The sequence below is a fragment of the Danio rerio genome, chromosome 2, assembly GCF_049306965.1.
Source record: "Danio rerio strain Tuebingen ecotype United States chromosome 2, GRCz12tu, whole genome shotgun sequence".
Classification (NCBI taxonomy): Eukaryota; Metazoa; Chordata; class Actinopteri; order Cypriniformes; family Danionidae; genus Danio; species Danio rerio.
The window spans coordinates 25,367,597-25,388,902 of NC_133177.1; the positions used below are offsets into that span (position 1 = coordinate 25,367,597).

Here is a 21,306-nt window from a genome sequence, read left to right on the forward strand (position 1 = left end):
AGCCAAAATTTGCGAATACTACACTTATAGAGTATGCTCTATTGTTCTGCAAGGCCTTCAGCTATTAACATCACTTGCTGGTGGGATAACAGCCTTTTATCAAATGGCTGTCAGGTATACTTGATTCTAATTTTTCCAGGCATTTTACTCTCAGCTAGACAGATAATGTGCACCTAGCCAGCTGTTTTCACTTTGCATTGAGCTCCTGTTAAGTCTGTCAGGCTTTATTCTGCAAGAACAAACAACTAGATGTACAATAACTTTGACATAGCAAGACCTTAAAAATAAGGTAGTATATCATTTTACTTAATGTAATTTACAAAAAGGCTTCAGATGAAACTTTGTCTTTCTCTTGGTGTGTGTGTCATTCTGACAATTCTCAAGGTTGTCACACATGTTTCATTAAAAAAAAAAACAGTGAACATTCATTTAAATTCCTGAAGGGGGCAGTGTAGTGTGGTGGTTGAGTTGAAACATGTTAGGTTGTGTTTCCAGTGGTGTACCTGTGAGAAAGAAAGAAAGAAAGAAAGAAAGAAAGAAAGAAAGAAAGAAAGAAAGAAAGAAAGAAAGAAAGAAAGAAAGAAAAAAAAGGGGGGGGACAGACTTTAGGTGCATCTCAGTCAGTGTGTGTCTCAAGAAAGACTTTAATGGGTCAACTATAGGATCAACGACAGGATATAAGCATATGAGGATTTTATCTAAAACAATTTAAATTTACAAAACAATAAAACATTTTGGGCATACAGTATATTTAGAGATTGCAAAAACTGATTAAAATATAATAATAATAATAATAATAATAATAATAATAATAATAATAATAATAATAATAATGTATATTATATATATCAGCCAAAAAACTTGCAGCATATACAAGAGGACATATACAAGGCACAAAGGAAATCGTTTTCCGCAGCACTGACCAGAGGCTTAAGACAAAAAAATAAAAAATAAATAATTTAAACAACATCAAAGCAATGACAAAAGGTGAAGAGGAAAAAGCCCAGAGTTGTCCACTGCAAAGTGACTCAAGTGTGAAACCTGATGATAGAAACTGTGTAGCAACATTTAACTTTGCTGTACTTACTTTTGGAGAATGGGACGACACATTAAGAGATGCCTTTTGTCCACTAACCTTTCAAAGCACCACTGTCAGCACTCTTCAATGAGGAAAAAAAGACATTGCCCACAGTATGCAGAAAAACTGTAGAGCAAGGGTGCCTAAACTAAATCCTAAAGGACAGATGACCTGCAGAGTTTAGCTGCAATTAGCCCCAATAAGACACACCTGAACAAGCTATTCAAGTTCTAATTAACATAATAGAAACTTCCTGGCAGGTGTGTTGAACCAAGTTGGAGCTAAACTGCACAGAACACCAGCCCTCCAGGACCGAGTTTGGTCACCCCTGCTATAGAGCAAGAACATGTCACAGATAAAGGGTGGCCTACCAACAGAGCAAACAGCATCTAGACCATTTGATTTTGGTGAAATTGTTTAGACCTTATTAAGTGAAGTATGATGTGAGGAAGAAAGTAAAGCTGAGGGTAATGGAGACTGTCTTCTGCTCATCAGAGGAAGCTGTGACCTGATTCTGGAAAAAGTTTTGTAGGAGCCAGACCTGCCCTGCAGAAGCTCTACTTGTTCTTGGACAACTTACAGAGGTCAGAATATGAGGATGGGGTTTCCAAATTTGTAATAGAATGGAGTTGGAAAATACATCCAGCAGACTCACCCCACAGGAATGAACCTGCAAAAGCAGCCGTTTGTATTGTGAAATAGGCTTTGCATAACCTGTGAGGAGAGGGAATTGTATAGAGTGAGTTCCAAACATTTCTACAGCGGCTAACCATGCTAATGAAAGAAGCCAGGAATACTGTGTGGACTGCATTAACACAAATTCTCTCTTGCTTGTTAGAACCAGACCTAAAAGAGATCTGGTGAAATGTGAGTTTAAAGGTTAGTCCTCTAAAAGGTTGACAGTTATTCAGACTGAAGTGAACTGGTTTTGAAAAAAGAGGAGTTAACTGACTTGACCAAAACTATTTGACCAGTAATCGATTAGCTCATCTGATCAGATTAAAGTTCTTTAAATTATTGTAAATTCCACCTAAAAAATGTGTGGTGTAAAAGACTAGTCTCTTTAGACAAAACATTTAATATCTTCAGTCATTATAATTGGTGCCATCTAGGAGACTCGTGTTGGGAAAAAGGAATGTATTTTTGTCTCTTTTTCTTTTCATCAAACAATTATTTATATTGGTCATTTAAGAGTCATATATTAACTGAACTTCTACTGTTGTGTGTGAGATGCTGTGCATACTAATTAGCATTTTTGCAGAAGTAGATAAATGCTGGTTCAAAAATAACCTCAGCTCTGCAGAAACTTCCTGTCTAAAGAAAGGTGTTAAAACTGAACACAGAACACAGAAAGTTTTATGCTTTTATTGTTGTGCAGAGAATTCATAGAAAAAGAGGACTTATGTCTGGGAAGGGCCAGTGGAGGACTGGACAACGATTGACAAATGATGAATTTCACTAAACTCCACCTGTTAACATCAGCTGCCTATATGAGTTGAAGTCAGGAAATGAAAACTTTTGTGCACCTCCTAATGTAACTTCTGCACTGCATTGAGGATAACAAAATTCTGTGAATCGAATTATTCAGTTGTATCCAATAAATTGTTATGATTATTGACATTGAAGAAAAACCTCTCCTGACCTTTTTTCTTGAACACGCGTAGAATTGCTTTAGTATTCCAACACTCTGTGATTTCCATACTGTACATATGACTAATCACAATACAAAATGATCATAATAATGATTAATAAATCATTAATAATGAAATAAAATGCAAATCATTTCTGCTCTTTGGGCAGGAATATAAATCAGACAGTCTTGGACTGAGTTGAAAAAGTCAGCTCAAAGTACGAGCAAGAAATACATGTCTTCAAAATGAAATGAATAAGCACAAATACAGAATAAAGGAAGGACTCTTCTTGACAGGGAAGAACTTTAACGTGTAGATTTGACAGCAAACTGTGAGTGCTGTTCAAACATCAGAATAATGACAGCCGTGGTCTTAAAATTGAGGAGTGATCTAAATTATTATTAGAATCTAGAAAAACAAAAACATCAGAAACAAGACCAAAATGAGGCTGTACAGATTTATCAAACTCCTGATTGCCTTGTATGATTGCAAAGCGACACTTAGGAAGCCTTGAGAGATACTTGTATTCGAACTGGCAGCACTTCGAAAAATACATGGAGTTTGCATCATAGATAAGATGAGGAACAATGATTTTAGAAATCTCTTAATGAGACAATAACAATCATGCTCGCAGTACAAGAAAGACAACACCAGTAGCTTGTTACTTTGTCTGGAAAAAAACGGGATTGACAACATCACAATGACGTCCAAGAACAATGTGGATGTCATCAGTGCTGGCGAGATATCATGTCAGACCATGAGTTCTATGAGAATTGTGCAAGATACAGAGAAGTAACGTTCAGCTTGCAGTGAAGTGCAATAAACTGCATGGAGATATGGCCAAGAAAAGAGAGATGTTCTTCTAACAGTTTTTAATCAGTATTTGTCATATTTAAAATTACATTTACATCTTGGCATCATCAAGCTCAGTCATTTAACCTGGGGAAACCCTTATTACAGGTACATGTTTAGACAAGTGTGGCAAGATGATACTTCCTTATATCAGTCATTACAATTCATTCTACAATTTCAGCTAAAAGACCGTTTAAACCCAGGCCTTTAGGGGTAAAGTTGATTAAAAGCTTTGAGCATTAATGCCATATTTATGTAAGACAGAATTTTTTTATACAGAAGTGCTCCAGCCACAGTATCAAAACTATATAAAATAAAATAATAAAATAAATCAATTATTTGTTAAGTAACTCTACATTAATATGCATTAGTCAGCAGTTTACAAATACAGCTAAATGCTGTATTATTGATATATACAGTTAAAGTCAAAATTATTAGCCCCCTTTGAATTGTTTTTCTTTTTTAAATATTTCCCAAATGATGTTTAACAGAGCAAGGAAATTTTCACAGTATGTCTGATAATATTTTTTCTTACGGAGAAAGTCTTATTTGTTTTATTTCGGCTAGAATAAAAGCAGTTTTTAATTAAAAAAATATTATTTTAAGGTCAAAATTATTTGCCCCTTCAAGCTATATATATATTTTTTCTATTGACTACAAGAACAAACCATCATTATACAATAACTTGCCTAATAACTCTAACCCTTCCTAGTTAACCTAATTAACCTAGTTAAGCCTTTAAATGTCAATTTAAGCTGTATAGAAGTGTCTTGAAAAATATCTAGTCAAATACTATTTATTGTCATCACTGCAAAGATAAAATAAATCAGTTATTAGAAATGAGTTATTAAAACTATTATGTTTACAAATGTAACAAATCTGCTCCCCATTCAACAGAAATTGGGGGATAATTTAAACAGGGGGCTAATAATTCTGACTTCAATTGTATATGTGCGTGTATTATCCTATTTTGTTAATCATTACAGCTGGATCTCACAGCAATTCGTAACTTTTTGATTTAGTGGCTAATAGGGTATATGCACTGCACACATACTTTTGAATTTAGTCAGAAAGCCCTAGGGCATCCGGTTAATTGTCATCCTATACAAAATCACACCGTTTAAGATCTGATTTCTTTAAAAAACAGTGATTTTCACTGCCTGATTGAGATACAATATAAAGTGGGAATCAGACCAAACAAGAAGCACTACATTAAATTATATTTTTATATGCCATGTGTTTAAAATATGGAAATAAATTTTACCCCAGTATTTTCAATGGAGTTTCTGCCTGCTGATAATATGACACCTGCATTTAAACAGTATTTCGTCTCTTTTTACAGTTTAACAACCAAATGGAAGCTTACGTCTGTTTAACTGATTATATTTGAATTACATTACATCCATGCTGTTAAAGGAACCTCATGAAATTGAAAATAGTCACATTAAGTTTCTACTGGAAGTTCATCATTGGCTGAAAAACACAAGCTTTGCATATAGCCCATTTGTTTGAATTCAAATATGATAAAGAAACTATTCAAATCATCATTTATACATATTCGTTTTCAGCCGTATTTATTTAGTAATTGTTACTCTGTTAAAAAGGCTTTATTAACAAAATCCTATACAGTTTTGTGAACTACCCTTTAATAATTAGTTTATAAATTAAGCTTAATTCAGTAGTGAAAATGTAAAAATTAATAAAATATAAAAATATAATAAAGACAAATGTATTTGTTTTTAAGTCAAGAATACAGGATTTGTAGCTGCATTTATAAACTGCTTACTAATGTCTATTGATGTAGAGTCAATGCTTAACAAATGAGTTAACTATTTGCTATTGCTGCATAAATGGTTCACAGTGTGCATTTATTATAAAGTGTTACCAAAATTTTTAATGTATAATTTATTGTATGAAAGTCTTTTTTTCCTGAAAAAACTACTGCAAAAATCAAACCCCTGCATCTTTTCATTTATTCATTTTCCTTCAGCTATAGTCTCTTATTTATCAGGGGTCACCAAAACAAAATAAACCGCCAACTATTCTGATATAAAGTATGGTTTATACAGCTGATGCCCTTCCACAACCCAGTACAGGAATGCATTTTTTCATGTAATTTTAATGTCACTGGAAAGCATAGCAATTCCTGTGAGTCTTTATTCGAAAGATAGCTTCTTCTTTGCGTGTGTGAGAGAGAATTAGTTTAGCAATTAAAGTAATTGAATTGAAACTTGTTCAAAAGTGCTGATTGTTAAATTAGTATTTAAGACTGGTTAGATCAGTCATTACACTTTTGTATGATTTTTAGTGCTATTAAGCAGAAAATAAATGACCTGGTAACTACATGTATCATGTTTGATTTCTGCATCTGCTCTGGGTTTGCCCACAACCACTCAAAACTTTCTTGTATTAAAAAGATTTACGAACAAATGATGTTTTTGCTCCATTAATGACGTCTGTTCTCTCTTGATGACGAACATGCTCTCCGTCTATGCTCTCTCAATGATGTATGCGCAAAATACAAGAACACTGTGTCCAATCCACAGAAATCTTTAAATTGAGCAATGATTTGGCTTGGGCTCTCAGAATATACGCTTGCTAAACATACACTTCATTAAATGTTCACATAAGAAAGTTTAACTATATGGTTTGTTGCTGTGCACACAGTGTTCATCTGAGAACAATTGTAGCCACAGGGCCAAACCAGGTCTGAAAGACCAGCAAAGATGATAACCAATTATTCTCAGCAAACTGCTCAGAGGCTCTCGACAGTCTAGTAATAAAATTGATTTATATTAAACAAATAACATATGAAATGTGAACACAGTTAATTTTTCATGATCAAAACTATGCACATGATCAAACTTGTAGCAATAAACATTACAATTTAGAAGTTAGTGTTATATTTTTGTATTTTTTATTCCCTGATGCATAAAAAATGCATTAAAGACATGTAAAATTGTACAAAAGACTAACATTTTAAATAATTGCTTTTAACCTATATCACAAAGGAAAACTACTTCAACTATGAGAAAAGTAAGAAACATTTTGAAAACCCAGGTCAAATGTGACAAGAGGGCTTTGAGCATCACATTTAAAAAATTAAAAATAAATAAATTCATCACATATTAAATTCATTCATTCATTCATGAAATAAATAAAAAATTCATGAATGAATGAATGAATGAATGAATGAATGAACACATAAATAAATAAAGAAATAAAAAAATAAACAAACAATTTGATGTCATTTATGCATTTTTATTCGTCTCAGTCGATCACAGTGCATGCAGCCCTAAATGACTAATTAACTGCTATTTTTTTATCTTGCAGGTTGCCATTACCCTAGAACACTATAGTTTTACTAGATTTTATTAGAAAATGGTGTGGAAAATCATTGCCTTTAACTACTCAAGTTTATAACACAAGGTGAATCTAAACAGCTCTTGGTTGAAATAAAATAGAACTTCTGGTAAACACACTATAATAGCAGTACACTATGAAACTCTTATTAATCATTTCCAGATACTGTAGTTAACTCATCATTTGTTGAGCATTAACTCTACGTCTAGACTTTAGTGAGCAGTTTATAAATACAACTACAAATGCTGTGTTCTTCAGATAAACACACATATATAATGTGCTGGTATCACTTTACAATGTTGTATTTATTAACGTTACATAATTAGTTAATTTACTTCAGTTAATTACTTTAGCTTAGTTAATTTAGTCAATTAATTAATTAGTTTAGTTAATAGTTAACATGAATTAGCAATGAACAAGACATCTGTTAAACATTATTTAATTTTTAATATTAATTAAACATGTACTAATATGATAGTTAATGAATTATTTATTATGAACTAATGGTGAACAATGACTTTGTTAAGTGTTACATAATATTTGTTCATTTTAATGTATTGTAATGCATCTCTTCACATCTCTTTACAGCTTAATTAGCTAATGTTTACTTACACAAACACTGATGTTTTTGATAATGGATTCGATCACATGACCTATAACAATATACTAAGCATTTATTCATGAATAATAAATCTTTGTTGGTGTAATCTTATTAGTAATCAATTTAAACTATGCAATAGTTATAGTAATAATTTGTTACTATTATACTATTTGTCACTGTTGACTATTCTAACATTATCTTGTGCTAATAAATTTGTTGACTCATTTTCACTAACAAAGGCTTGTACAAATATTTCATTTTTATTACTTTCTGCTAGTTGTTATAATAAAGTTTTTTTTAGCTCTTATTGTTTAATATTTCTAGCTGTCCCAACTTAATTTTTCTAGTCCTTACAACTTAAGTATTCTAGTTGCCCCAAATAATTTTTTTCTAGTTCTTATAACTTCATTTATTTAGTTGCCCCAACTTATTTTTAGCAGCCCCAATTTAAAGATAGTTTAATATTTCTATTTCTTAAAACTTTTCTCTTGTCAGTTCAAGATAATTTTTCTAGTTATCACAACTTATTGTTTTTAGTTAGTGTAACTTTAATTTCTCTAGACTGCATTTCTTAAATAGAGAACTATAACCCCACATCAGAAAAAGTTGGGACAGCATGGAAAATAGAAATAAAAAAGAAAGAAGTGATTTCTAAACTTACGTTGACTTACAGATAATATGAAAACTAAATATTTAATGTCAACTTCATTTCATTTGTAAATATACATCCTTTCCTGTCATTCAGACCAGCAACACATTCCACAAAAGTTGGGACAGGAGCAGTTTAGGGCTAGCAATCAGGTAAACTGGTTAAATAATTAAATAATGATGTGATTTGAAACAGGTGATGTCAACAGGAGATTGTAATCATGATTTGGTACAAAAGCAGCATCCGAAAAAGGTCTAGTCCTTTAAGAGCAAAGATGGGCAGAGGATTGCCAGTTTGCCAACAAATATGTGAGAAAATTATTGAAATGATTAAAAACAATGTTTCTCAAAGAAAAACATTTAGGTATTTCACCTTCTACAGTGCATAACATAATTAAAAGATTCAAGGAATCTGGAGGAATTCCCAGGTGCAAACCGAAGCTGACACTACATCAAAAATCGTCATTCATCTAGAAGCGATATCACCACACGGGTTCAGGATTACTTTAGCAAACCTTTGTCAAATACCAAAATATGTTACATCCACAAATGCCAGTGAAATCAGTACTGTGCCAAAAGGAAGCCCTATGTTAACAGTGCCATTGACTTCTCTGGGCTCGAAAGCATCTGGGATAGACCATCACAGGGTGGAAATGTGTACTGTGGTCAAATGAATCATTCATTCATTCATTTTCTTTCCGGCTTAGTTGCTTTATTAATTCGGGGTCGCCACAGCAGAATGAACCACCAACTTATCCAGCAGGTTTTTACGCAGCGGATGCCCTTCCAGCCGCAACCCATATCTGGGAAACATCCATCCACACTCATTCACATACACTCATACACTACAGACATTTTAACTTACCCAATTCACCTGTACCGCTTGTATTTGGACTGTGGGGGAAACTGGAGCACCCGGAAGAAACCCACGTGAACGCAGGGAGAGCATGCAAACTCCACACAGAAACGCCAACTGACCCAGCCGAGGCTCAAACCGGGAACCTTCTTGCTGTGAGGCGACAGCATACTTACTGCACCACAGAGTCACCTCAGATGAATCAGTGTTTCAGATATTTTTTGGGAAGAAGAAAATGATCAACCAGAATGTTACCAGCAGCCATCCAGGTCCAAAACCCAGGGTCTGTCATGGTATAGGGTTGTGTCAGTGGCAACTTGTACTTCTGTGATGGCACCATTAATGCTGAAAAGTACTGTACAAACAGTAGAGAGCACAATATGCTGGCTTTTTTTCCGGGGACAGCCATGCATATTTCAACAAAGACAATGAAAACCCACATTCTGCACACATTACAAAGTCCTGGCTGTGGATGAAGAGGATACAGGTACTTGACTGGCCTGCCTGCAGTCCCGACTTGTCTCTAATAAAAAAATGTGTGCCACATTTTTAAGCGCAAAATGTGACAACGAAGACCCTGTACTGTTGCACACCTTGAAACTACTTAAAATTACTCCTGAAACATTTCATCACTTGGTGTATTCAGATCCTAAACGTCTTTAAAGTGTTAAATAGGTAATAAGTAAATAGAAAATAGGTAATCCCTAAACAAAGACAATATTCTCATCCAAAACAATGCTTGGGAAATCCAATGTAATTGAATCAAAATCAAACTGATGATTAATAGCAGAAAACCATGTCTGTAAATGAAAAGTGCAGTGCAGCCTTTAATGCAGAAGTGTCGGGATGCAGATGAGGTTGGCCTTGCACACAAAAGTCTAGGTGTCAGACTATATTTAAAGATTAGTTTTACCAATTTAATGTCTGTACATGCATTATATTGGCCTCACTTCAGCCAAACTGATTTCTCAGTGTTGGCATCAGGAATGGGAAATCCTTTGTAAAAAGAAAAAAAAAAGTATAATCAATTTGTCATGATGACATATGTTTTAGCTAATTGTAACTTATTGAACTAAGTTAATCATGTTCTAACTTCAATTTATAAGTTATGCAAGCTGTTTTAAGTCAGTTTAAAATAATAAAAGGTTAACAGAGTCATTCGGTTAATTTGATTCATTTGAAAAAATATAAGGCAACCAGAATTTTTACATTTTGGGGTTTCTTGTCTTACAGTCTGTTCAAGCTCTCTCAGGGACTATAGAATTGGATAATAACAAGTTGAAAGGTTTGCTCATTTTTGTTTCAATATTTTTTGTAATACTGAACAATACTGTAATAACAGGATCTATTAAATGAAGTATTCAGTACAACAGATCTCTTAACAATATGGTTGTTTAATGGTTTCCACTACTAATACCATTTAAACATTACAAACCATCAGCTGTGAACCATTAAAACCACTGGCAACACTGTTAAACACTAGCAACTTGATAAATGTTCTTTCTCATTTTAAAAACAGCAATTAAAACATTCTATTCAGGCATTCTATAAAGTGTTGTTTAATTTTTTGTTTCACTATACATGACAATGGTAAACAAAAAGACTATTGGCTCTGCCAGATGAGGCTGACTTTTCTCCTCAAACATTTGAATCCCTTTTTGCAACTGCATTCTAACTGCTTCAGTCTCATTTGCATTTTAAATTATTTATGTTTGTCTTCAGGTATTGAAAAAGTTAGGCAAGTAAACTCATTAAACAGTCTGCAAAAATCGCCTTTAAAAGCCTTTAGCTATATGGCAGAAACTTCGCTTCTCCATAGTCTATTTCCATATATCTGAACTCTATATCTGAAACATTACCCTAAATTACAGTGGCCTTGAGATAATCTTTATGAGGCAGTTAAGAAGATGGTAGTGTAAAATGGTGAATATACTTCAACTTTTCAATTACAGCCTTTGATTATTAATTCTAATAATTAATGCTTTGACTAAATTCCTATAGAAAGTTGACATGGAATATTTGACATGGCTGTTACAATTTACAATTTTCAATATCGTGACAGGCATTTCCTTTTATTGTCTTGCACAAACATTGTCTACAGCCCTATAAAAGATAAGGTTATCCGGCTCACAAGCAAACAGCTAATTCACATCTACTATTTGCACTGACAAACAGCATCTGCCAGCTGACAGTCACCAGGTTCACTGTAAAAAAAAACACATTCTAATCACTCTAATCAAGAGAAATACATATTAACATTAAACTATTGCACATCCGCTACATGACCCCAGCCTGTATTATGACACATCATGGCTTCACTGATATGAATGTGAATCATAATCAATTAAAGATTTAAGTTTTTGCATGTGGTGTTCAATCTAAACTTAATGTCCTTTTGCAGAGTGACCTTTTGTAGTTCTTGTTGGCAGATTAGATACACAATCAGGTCAAGGTCAAAGTGCACATCAGTGCACAGAGGAACAGTCTCACGCTGAACTTTAAAGACAGCTGATGTATCGTCAGCCTGGGTTTACTAAGAGTCATTTTAATACTTCCATTCCATGTGCCCATGCTTATCAACAACAGAGCAGGTGCCCTTGACACAATCAATTTGGCATACATCTATGCACTATATGTGATTATCTGTTAGTTTTAGGTCTATGTAAGGAATACTTTTAAACAGGGTTCCCTATTGATAAAAAAGTAGATACTATGAGAGATGTTTTATTGGTTTCCACCACTGAATGCATTACAAACCAATGACTGTTAATCTGTAAAATTACCAGTCCATTAAAATTGTTCCTTCATTCATTGTGTTTCGGCTTCGTCCCTTATTTATCCAAGGTCACCACAGCGGAAAGAACCACCAACTAATAAACTATTAAGTTTTACACAGTGGATGTCCATCTATCTGCAACCCAGTACTGGGAAACAGCCATACACTCTCGCATTCACTTCGCATTCACAATCTTATTGGTACATGTGTTTGGACTGTGGGGAAAACCGGAGCATATGAAGAAAACCCACGCCAACATGGGGAGAACATGCAAACTCCGTACAGAAATGCCATCTAGCCCAACTGGGACTCCAAACAGCAACCTTCTTACAGTAAGGCAGCACTGCTAACCACTGAGCCACAGCGCCGCCACCACTATAATTGTTTCTAGTGTATTTTGGGTAATTACCTGATCAAGAGGCCAACAGTAACCATTGCAGATTGTATTCGAACTAATTTTCTATTTTCTGTTGTTTTATATTAGGCTTAACAGACTGGTTTAAAGTTATATTATCATATCTTTAAAAAAAACTGCCTAAGCCATTTTGCTGGTCTTGTTTTACTTATCTACTACAAGTTTCACTTGGTCTACCTGGCTAAAAATCTATTTCCAAAAAAAATAAATTATAATAAAATCAGCTATCTTGTACCAGCAGACTAATTTATGTCAATTTAGGATGTTCTTTTTGGTCACAAAAAGCTGAAGCTAAACAAGTTTGCAGTCTTGTTAAACTGCACATAGTGTGGGGATAAAGAGGTGTAGTGATGTTGACTTTTTTTGTACTTATCGAATTTTAGTCTCATTTTCTTTGTTAACTAATATTCCTTTCAAGATGTTTGGCCATTACAAATAGAAATTGCATTTTTACATATAGAACTTTCCATCGAATGCAACCTTGTTGTGTATCATTTAAAGTTGCTGTGAGAGAACCATCATTTCAATGTTTTTGTAAAGAACTTAATCATTTTCTGTTTGTAATTCAATGTTAGATCAATTAAACACCTTACAGCCAGTAAATAAGACAAACTATGATGTTTGGTTTAAAAAATTCAGTCTGTACTTTGAAAATAAAGTTCAGTACAATCACAAAGCACATTATTTTACAAAATGTTTAACAGACAGTGACAGATGCGTGTAGTTTATTACATTTCCTAAACAATTTACAATATAAAAGAATGAAAACTACACTATAATTTAAGAACTATGAGAAATACTGTGTATACACATAATAAAGGTGCAGTAAATGATACTGAAAACGTAAAGTGACATTCAAACTTCCAGACATTTCTACCAAATCCACTTTAAAAAGAAAGAAAAGACAACAAGGGCTATTTACAATTGTCTACTAAGAAATTTCAAAAATATACATTATTTACAGTACAAGCCAACAGTCAATAAATACAAGCAAGAAACTTAGAGAGATTTGAGTCTGTAACGAAAGTCAACATCATAGGTGGGCTGCAGTACACCCAGTCCAGCCCGAGACTGGTCCAACGGCGGTTCTTTCACATCAGAGTCCAAAAGTTCCATCTCAAAGTACGATAGCAACAAAGACAAGAACTGCTTGATTTCATGCACCGCAAAGAAGCGTCCTGGGCATTTGGTCACCCCAGAGCCAAAGGGCATGTAGTAGTAACGAAGCTTGCGCCCATTACGGTAAAAGGTGGTCTTTTCCTGCCCGTTCTCATCAATGTATCTATCATACTTGAATTCCTGTTAGTGCATAAACATTTATTAGAAAAGTCATTCCTGTGAAATAAAATAAAACAATTCTAGGTGAAAGATGCTAAGCGAAGAACGGAATACTCACCAAAGGATCATCATAAATTTCAGGATCAAAGTGAATCATCGGTGGGTACATAGCAATTACATCATCTTTCCGAATGTGGTAAGACTCCTTATTGTCTAGTTGAAGAAGGAAATCGCTCTTGGCCATTCTCACATTAAGGGATGCACTGGACAGTCTCATCGCCTCTTTAATGATGCTGTCTGAAATTAAAGGGAAGCTTTAGCTCACGTGACCTTTTGCTATGTTAAGAATTTCGAATTCATAGGCATTTTAATATTTTCAAAGTGTTTCCTACCTAAAACTGGCATGTTGTCCAACTGCTCCCTTGTCAGTACAAGCCGAGAATTTGTAGGATCAACTTTCTGATTAGAACTTTCAAAGGTTCGCCTCACCTCCTCACTTGCAGCCTTCATTGCCGCAGGGCACCTACAAACAAGCAGAACATTCATCATAATAAGTACATGTCATACATATTCTTCGAGAAAACCTATCATTCTAACGAGTCTGTAGTATTTTCAAAGAACTCTTCAAGGTCATTCTTATCTCCGCCAATACAATTAACATATTTATCTGTGCTGTTTGATAACCCTTAAAAGTGACTACTGTACAGTTTAAGTATGAGTCTTACCTGATCATGTGGAACAGAGTCCAGAAGGTTGCAGGCAGAGTGTTGGCTTGTGAAGCCCAAAGTATAGCGACGTGGGTCCGGGCTTTGCTCAGCTCGTTGAAGGTAGATAGTGTGTCGTTCAAAAGCATGCGCAAGGAGATGAGATCAGACACATTGGCACGCCTGCTGAGGTTCTCATGGAGCATAGTCTTGGCAAGTTTCTCACGAGCGCTGTAGGCACTCTTAAAAACATGAATGGGGAGCCCAGCGATCAGAGCTGGGAAGATCTTATCGAACTCTTTAAAGTTGTCCAAAGCATTGAGCACCAGAGCCTTTTGGGCCTGCTGACGTGCAATGCTCTGGTCCCCATCCAGTTCCTTTCCGAAGAGGGTCAGGTAGCCTGCTTCAAACATGACCTTGTAGCAGAAGGCGTAAATACCATCACTTTGCCATTCAGAGGTTGTGGCCTTCAACATTCCAGATTGCAGCATGGTGCCCTGGAGGTTTTCCATCATGGTCTCGATTAGAGAAGACAAGGCATCCCCTTGCAGGGTCTTCAGGAAAGTCTGATGCAAATTCTCAGTGGTGTAACCTTGACTGGGATCCATGCTCTCATGACCAAATGCCTACAAGGACACACACACACACACACACACACACACACACACACACGTCATCTCATGCTAATCTAAAAGTTATATTGCTGTAGCATATAACATAGCATAGCAAATGTTATTTCATTTACCTTCGCAGAGGCATCAAAGTGAAATTTCTTCCAGTCAAGGTGCCTTCCTTGACGGATGACAGCATGGTAGGAGAATGGATCACAAAGGAAATGAACATACTGCCCAGCAATCTTGCATGTAAAAATATGGCCATGCTTCTTCTGTCTGCTGCGAAGAAACTCTAAAGGATTTGCCCCAAACTGAAGAGCACAGCCAAGGAAGGGAATCCAGCCATTCTCTAATGGAGGCTCTGCAGGATGTCTGAAACACACAGCATTAAACAATTACAAACCACAGTTTAAGAACAAAGTTCACTCCTGTAGGCACATACTCTAGGTTAAATTTACTAATTCTATATCTTCAATAAACTCACTGATATCCCCAAACTTTACAAAACTTTTAGTCACAAATCTGTGAGTTTTTACCTTCTGCGTATTCCTGTAATAAGCCAAAGACAACAGCAAAGACCAACCACTATGGCCCAAATGAAGGAAATGGTTAGGATCATGACTGCTAGTGAGACACAATCAGGTGGAAGTAGAGCTTGACTGTATTCTTTGAGGATACAGACAAATGCCCTCAGCACTGTTTTTATATGATTCACCACAAGCCGCAAGCCACAGCCTCTGACGTACTGTAATTCCATAATTGAAGACTGCCCACCACGCTACTTGCTGAAAACGTGCCAGATGCCTTTAAGTGAAAAAAAAAAAACTCCCAATAGGTGTGTGTATGTATGTGTGTGTGTGTGTGTGTGTGTGTGTGTCCTTGAACGGAGTCCATGGACACCTCCACCTGAGGTCTAGTAGACTGTACTTTGATAGCATTGCAAAGTTGGGAAACAGCTTCAAGGTCTTTGATTTGTGTGTGTTTTTGGTTAAACTATCTTAACCCCTTTACTGTCCCCTCACTTTCTGAGTTGAAAGTGATATATGAAATATAGTTTATCAAAATGAGTTCAGCTTAAATCTTAAAACTGCATAAAAAAGGGTCAGAAGTTAAGGAGTTAAAGTCATTGATGCAAGAGTTAGGCATACTTAGGCAAGTAAACTTCTGCGCATTTGTATTCTAGTTATGCAACATGAGTGTTAGACAGTTCAATTTCTGCAGAAACCTGTATTTCACCATCATAGGTCGCTCAGACAACCTTGAAAAAACAGGAAATTCACAACTTTTGTTTTGATTGCAACACAAAACGTATTGTTGAATAAAAGGTTGTCTGTGTGTGTGTCTAAAATGATTTACAGCTTGTGTTTTGGTTGACAGACGAGCAAGTGTAGCAAATGATTAGTCACATTTTCAGCAGCAGATTTCAAAGAATCTCCCTCAATTGAATTTGAGGAGAGGTCAGAAAGCTGTATGAATTGGCAGATTGTTTATTTGTCCAACAAGAGGTTTATACTCTTGTAACCTTAATTTGACTGGTCACATTTGGATAAACGGTCACTGATCGTTGGTAACTGGTGCTCTGCTTAAAGCTTAAAGGCATCTTGAGTTCAGTCAGTTCATACAATAGACACTATCATAGACCTGAAACAACAAGAGGCACAGAGAATTTAGCAAGTTCAAACGGACAAATTTATCATTTTCACATCCTTAACGGTGTTGTTTAAATAGCTTATTTAAGCCTATTAATGCTCTCATGTGCTGAAATACACTTGGCATGTTTCAGTTTCAACCCAGGCTTATTCTGATTACATTTCTCTCTATACATTTCTGGAGAGAGCAAAATATGTACCAGGAGCGAGTTTTTTTTTTTTTCCTGAATCTGCCAGAAGCTGCTATGTATGCTTTTTCTTAACTCAAATTTCTCTTGTGAGTGCCATTTGTGCCTGTTGTTCTCACATAAATCCACTAGATGCTGCTGTTGACTAACTAACTGACTGACTGACCAATCGACTGACCGATCACCCCACCCTCCCCCTTCCCTAAACCCAACCAATAGTATTTTAAAAAGCACAGATTGACTAGAGCCCACCCTCTTCCCTAAACACAAACAACAGTGTTTTAAAAAGCAATCCAGAAAAAGAAAAGCCCCCTTATTTTTACCATGTGTTCAGATTTCACCACATTCTCACTGTGTTTTTTATTTGTTTATTTTACTTTTTGGCTTCAGTTTTTGTCTTACCTGCTTTCTTCGGGGTTCTTCAATGAACTCAAACCCCATCATCATGGTCAACTCCACTTTGCATCTCAAGTATGGAGACATACTATACAAGTTGAGCAACTGGACAAACTGGTAACAGCAGAAAAGCCATCTACTTGCAGGTAAGCAAAAGGAATGGCATCATACCGCTCCATTGCATGCAGATAGATAGATAGATAGATAGATAGATAGATAGATAGATAGATAGATAGATAGATAGATAGATAGATAGATAGATAGATAGATAGATAGATAAATAGATAGATAGATAAATAGATAGATCAGTTTCCAGCCATACATACTGTAGCTCTGGCTACATAATTCATGATCTCCAGAAACATATACAGGGCTACGCTTTTAGAATGAGCCCTTGAGGCAACTGAACAAACTACACCACTGACCAAAGCAATTACACCATTTTTTTGTTGTTGTTGTTATTTAAATCATCCAGAAAACATCATTTACTCATACACAAGTGGTTCAAAACTCTAATGAATTTCTTTCTTCTGTTATTCAAGATATTCTAAAGAATGAAAAAAAAAAATACAACATAACAAAAATACAATTGAAGTCAATAGCCCCAACTTTCTTCAGTATATTTTTCTTTGTGCTCAACAGAAGAAAGAAACTCAAACAGGGTTGGAAGTAAAGAATGAGTAAATAATGAGAGAATTTTCATTTGTGGGTTAGCTATCTCTTTGATAAGTGTGCTAGTAGTATGTGCCTATAGGCGCTTACACTATATGTGCACACACTTAAAAGACACAAAGGCAGCACAAATGCATGCCAAATATAAAAAATTAAAGGATTACATTGCACAAATATATTGTAAGGGCTTGTCCCATCATGTTTTAGCTCTTTCCTTTTCTGGAGAAGTATTATCTTTGCGCTTAGATATTACGCTGTTTTTTTTTTCTTTCTTATTTTTATATATTTTTAAATTCTCCAAGAATTTTGAATTAGAATTCAAATGAATCAAATGCTTTTCATGAATATTATTGACAGTTCAACACATAAGTAACCAGCTTCAGGTGTCAATCTGCTGCCGATCTTATCAAATGCTGCGTTTGAATCTCAATGTGTGTGACGTGTCTCGCTGAAATGAGTTACCTCCATTGATAAGGTCCAGATGAAGGCCATGTTCATCAGCTTTAATAATTAACACTGTGATGGCCAGGCATTTATTTGACCTTGAAACTGCAGATAAAACAAACTGTTTGTTTCAATCAAATCCTTCCCAACTGTATCCCCAAAAAGCCTCTTCCTACTTAAGTCTGTCAGGCTCACAAACCATGTGTGAGAAAACAAATGTACACACCAATAAAATGTGTGAGGGGCTTCACCTAGCATAAATCCATTCATGACACTTTATGGCTGCTGTAACTTTTCACATGATTTCAAAAACTAAATTTCCCAGAAAGCTGCTTTATTATAGTCATTTGTTTTTAAACATTAGCTGTAACTCCAAATAGAAATACTTGGAAATGTCAGAATTGGTCAAGGTATTGATTCAAATGTTTAAGTACTAAAAGACATAAAAGGATGGATGAATGAATGAACGAACGAACGGATGGATGGATTGATGGATGGATGGAAGAACAAATTAATGAAAAAAAAATTAACTCAAACAAAGAATTAAATAAATTAACTAATACAGACATGCATGCATCTATCTATCTATCTATCTATCTATCTATCTATCTATCTATCTATCTATCTATCTATCTATCTATCTATCTATCTATCTATCTATCTATCTATCTATCTATCTATCTATCTATCTATCTATCTATCTATCCTTTTTCAAACTAATCTATCTATCTATCTATCTATCTATCTATCTATCTATCTATCTATCTATCTATCTATCTATCTATCTATCTATCTATCTATCTATCTATCTATCTATCTATCTATCAAACTGATTTATCTATTTACACAGTAGGTGGTCATGGAGGAGTGGAGAGCAGGAGACTGATTCCTGTGACGCTCCAGGGACTGACGAATCTTCGCTGAGGTCCAGCTCCCTGCCTTCAGCGCCTAGACTGCAGCTCTGCACAAGACGTTTGGCCAGTATTGCCGTGCCCAACTGAGCCTGATTTCTCTTCTTCTTCACTTTCTTCACTTTCGCCAATTGGTGAAGTTGTTTCGTCGCCAATGTCACCTTTGGCTAAACTGAACTGAACTTAAACTCTGAAAACTGAAGTACACTGTTTCAATTTACTATGGTATTTCATAAGAAGCTGTTTTGACACAATCTACATTGTAAAAACGCTATACAAAGAAAAGTGAATTGAATTGAATGTTGATCATATTATTTTGTTTTTCACTATACGTCTTTCAAGAGCCGGAAATTTGATGAAATTAAGGAATTGAGAAAGAAGCAGAATGCTTAACATGGTGCCCGTCCAACGTGGTAAATACTGGTTATTTGTAGAATAAATTTCTTTGAAAACTCTTGAACAAATCCCTGAAGAAACAGTTGAATGAGAAATTAAAAATAAAAAGCTTAAAAATGTGTTTATTTTAAATAAAGAATGTTCTTTAAAGAATGTTTATCCATTTAAGAAACGAGATCTTGTTAAAAAACATAATTATGTTATAATTATACAAATTTAGCAAATTTCCATATTAGTTGATTAACTGATTTACGATCATGTTATTTGAATGTTGGAATGCTGTAATTGCTATCATCTGAAACTCATTTAATTTGTTATATAACATCTGAAAACTTTTCACTTGCATGTTAAAAAGTAAGTCAGATCAAAAGGGGAGTGTTATCAAAACTTTCCCTAGAGCTTTGGCTGGATGTGCAAAACAATTATATAACTCTAAAAAATGAGGCAAGTCTAGGGAGTTCAAAAAGGGATGAGTTGTAACATTATTGTAAAGAATTTACCCCAAAGGCTGATGGAAAATAAACAGCAATAAACATTTAGTGAGTCTTATATTCATCAGAATCAACCCTGGTGCCAACATTATTGACAGTTGCCTGTTAAATAATTGTTTATATGCATAGTTACAAAAAATTACCTGTGAAATATTTGTATAGCTCTTGCTGGCAACGAATAATTTTATATATGGTCAAGGACAAAAAAACAAGAGGTTTTAAAACATCAAAGTGATCAAATATGGCTTTGTTTTATTTTTGTGTCGCGATGTGTCGTTTTATTGTATTTTTTCTCAATAACAACAGCGAATATCATACGATAAACAGCAGACACTCCCTTAAATGTCAGTATACAAACAACGGTATAGTATAAACAGTATATAGTGTATAGTTATATACAGTATATTGTTGGGCTGCACATTGGTGCATAAAACTGAAATTGTAATATTTTATTTTCCTCCGATAAATATTGTGATATGAATTTAGTTTCACAAGAAAGTTTGAATAGCACTATATAACGGTTTTCTGCAGTCTAACAGTATTCAGGTACAGAAATTAAATAATCACAATGTAAAAAATGCTTTTCTTATTATGCTTTGTCTCATTTCTAGTATAAATACTGTAAAAGTAAAACTTCTTAGATCAAGTAAAAACATTGTTTTGTTTTCAACTTTAGAAGAAATAAATCACAATTATGAGCTTTTTCTCAAGTAAAATTATTTGCCAGTGGGGTAAGTGAAATAAACCTGTCTTTGCTTTGAAACGGAGATATTTGGACTAGAAACAAGACAAACAATTTTAAGTAAATCGTATAAATTTCATAAGTACAAAAATTAACTACAATTTTGTAGACTCAACATTGCATATGACTGTGCACATTGCAATTTTACATAAACACATATAATATTGCATTGCATATATTGTCAGACATGTTTAGAAGAAAAATCCTTTAATGACATATTTAAAGCAATTTATATGTTTTTACCACCAGATTTTACCCATTTTCCAGGATGGATATCCATTTATATATCTAAATAAAGCCAAAATTCTGCAGTCTGAACCATCATGTAATACCTCTTAGACAAAAATCTTCAGAATAATCTTGTTTAATCCAGAACCTGCTTCACCTACTCGTATAAAAAGTGTGTCCTATCAAATGGTTATGGACATGTGTCTGTTGTTAGATGAAAGATATACCCAGACTTAACCAACCATAACAGTTGCGTTCAACAGTCACTTGAATGGCTGTCTGCCAGACAAGATTATGAAATGAAAGAGATACGGTAATAATAATGAGCCATCCGAAAATGTCATGCCAAGCTCATAAAATGAGTGCAAGTCTG

At 34.7% G+C, this 21,306-nt stretch overlaps 1 protein-coding gene across 1 annotated transcript; it reads right to left on the bottom strand.

Annotated features, from left to right (window-relative positions):
- Positions 1 to 12,840: 12,840 nt before the first annotated feature.
- cyp7a1 (cytochrome P450, family 7, subfamily A, polypeptide 1) lies at positions 12,841 to 15,498 on the bottom strand. The gene is made up of 6 exons (NM_201173.2): positions 15,353 to 15,498; positions 14,948 to 15,188; positions 14,224 to 14,828; positions 13,891 to 14,021; positions 13,617 to 13,795; positions 12,841 to 13,519 (listed from the first exon to the last, which is right to left on the bottom strand). The coding sequence occupies exons 1-6, from the start codon at positions 15,433 to 15,435 to the stop codon at positions 13,220 to 13,222; spliced, it is 1,539 nt and encodes a 512-aa protein (NP_957467.2). The 5' UTR covers positions 15,436 to 15,498; the 3' UTR covers positions 12,841 to 13,219.
- Between the last annotated feature and the right edge of the window lie 5,808 nt (positions 15,499 to 21,306).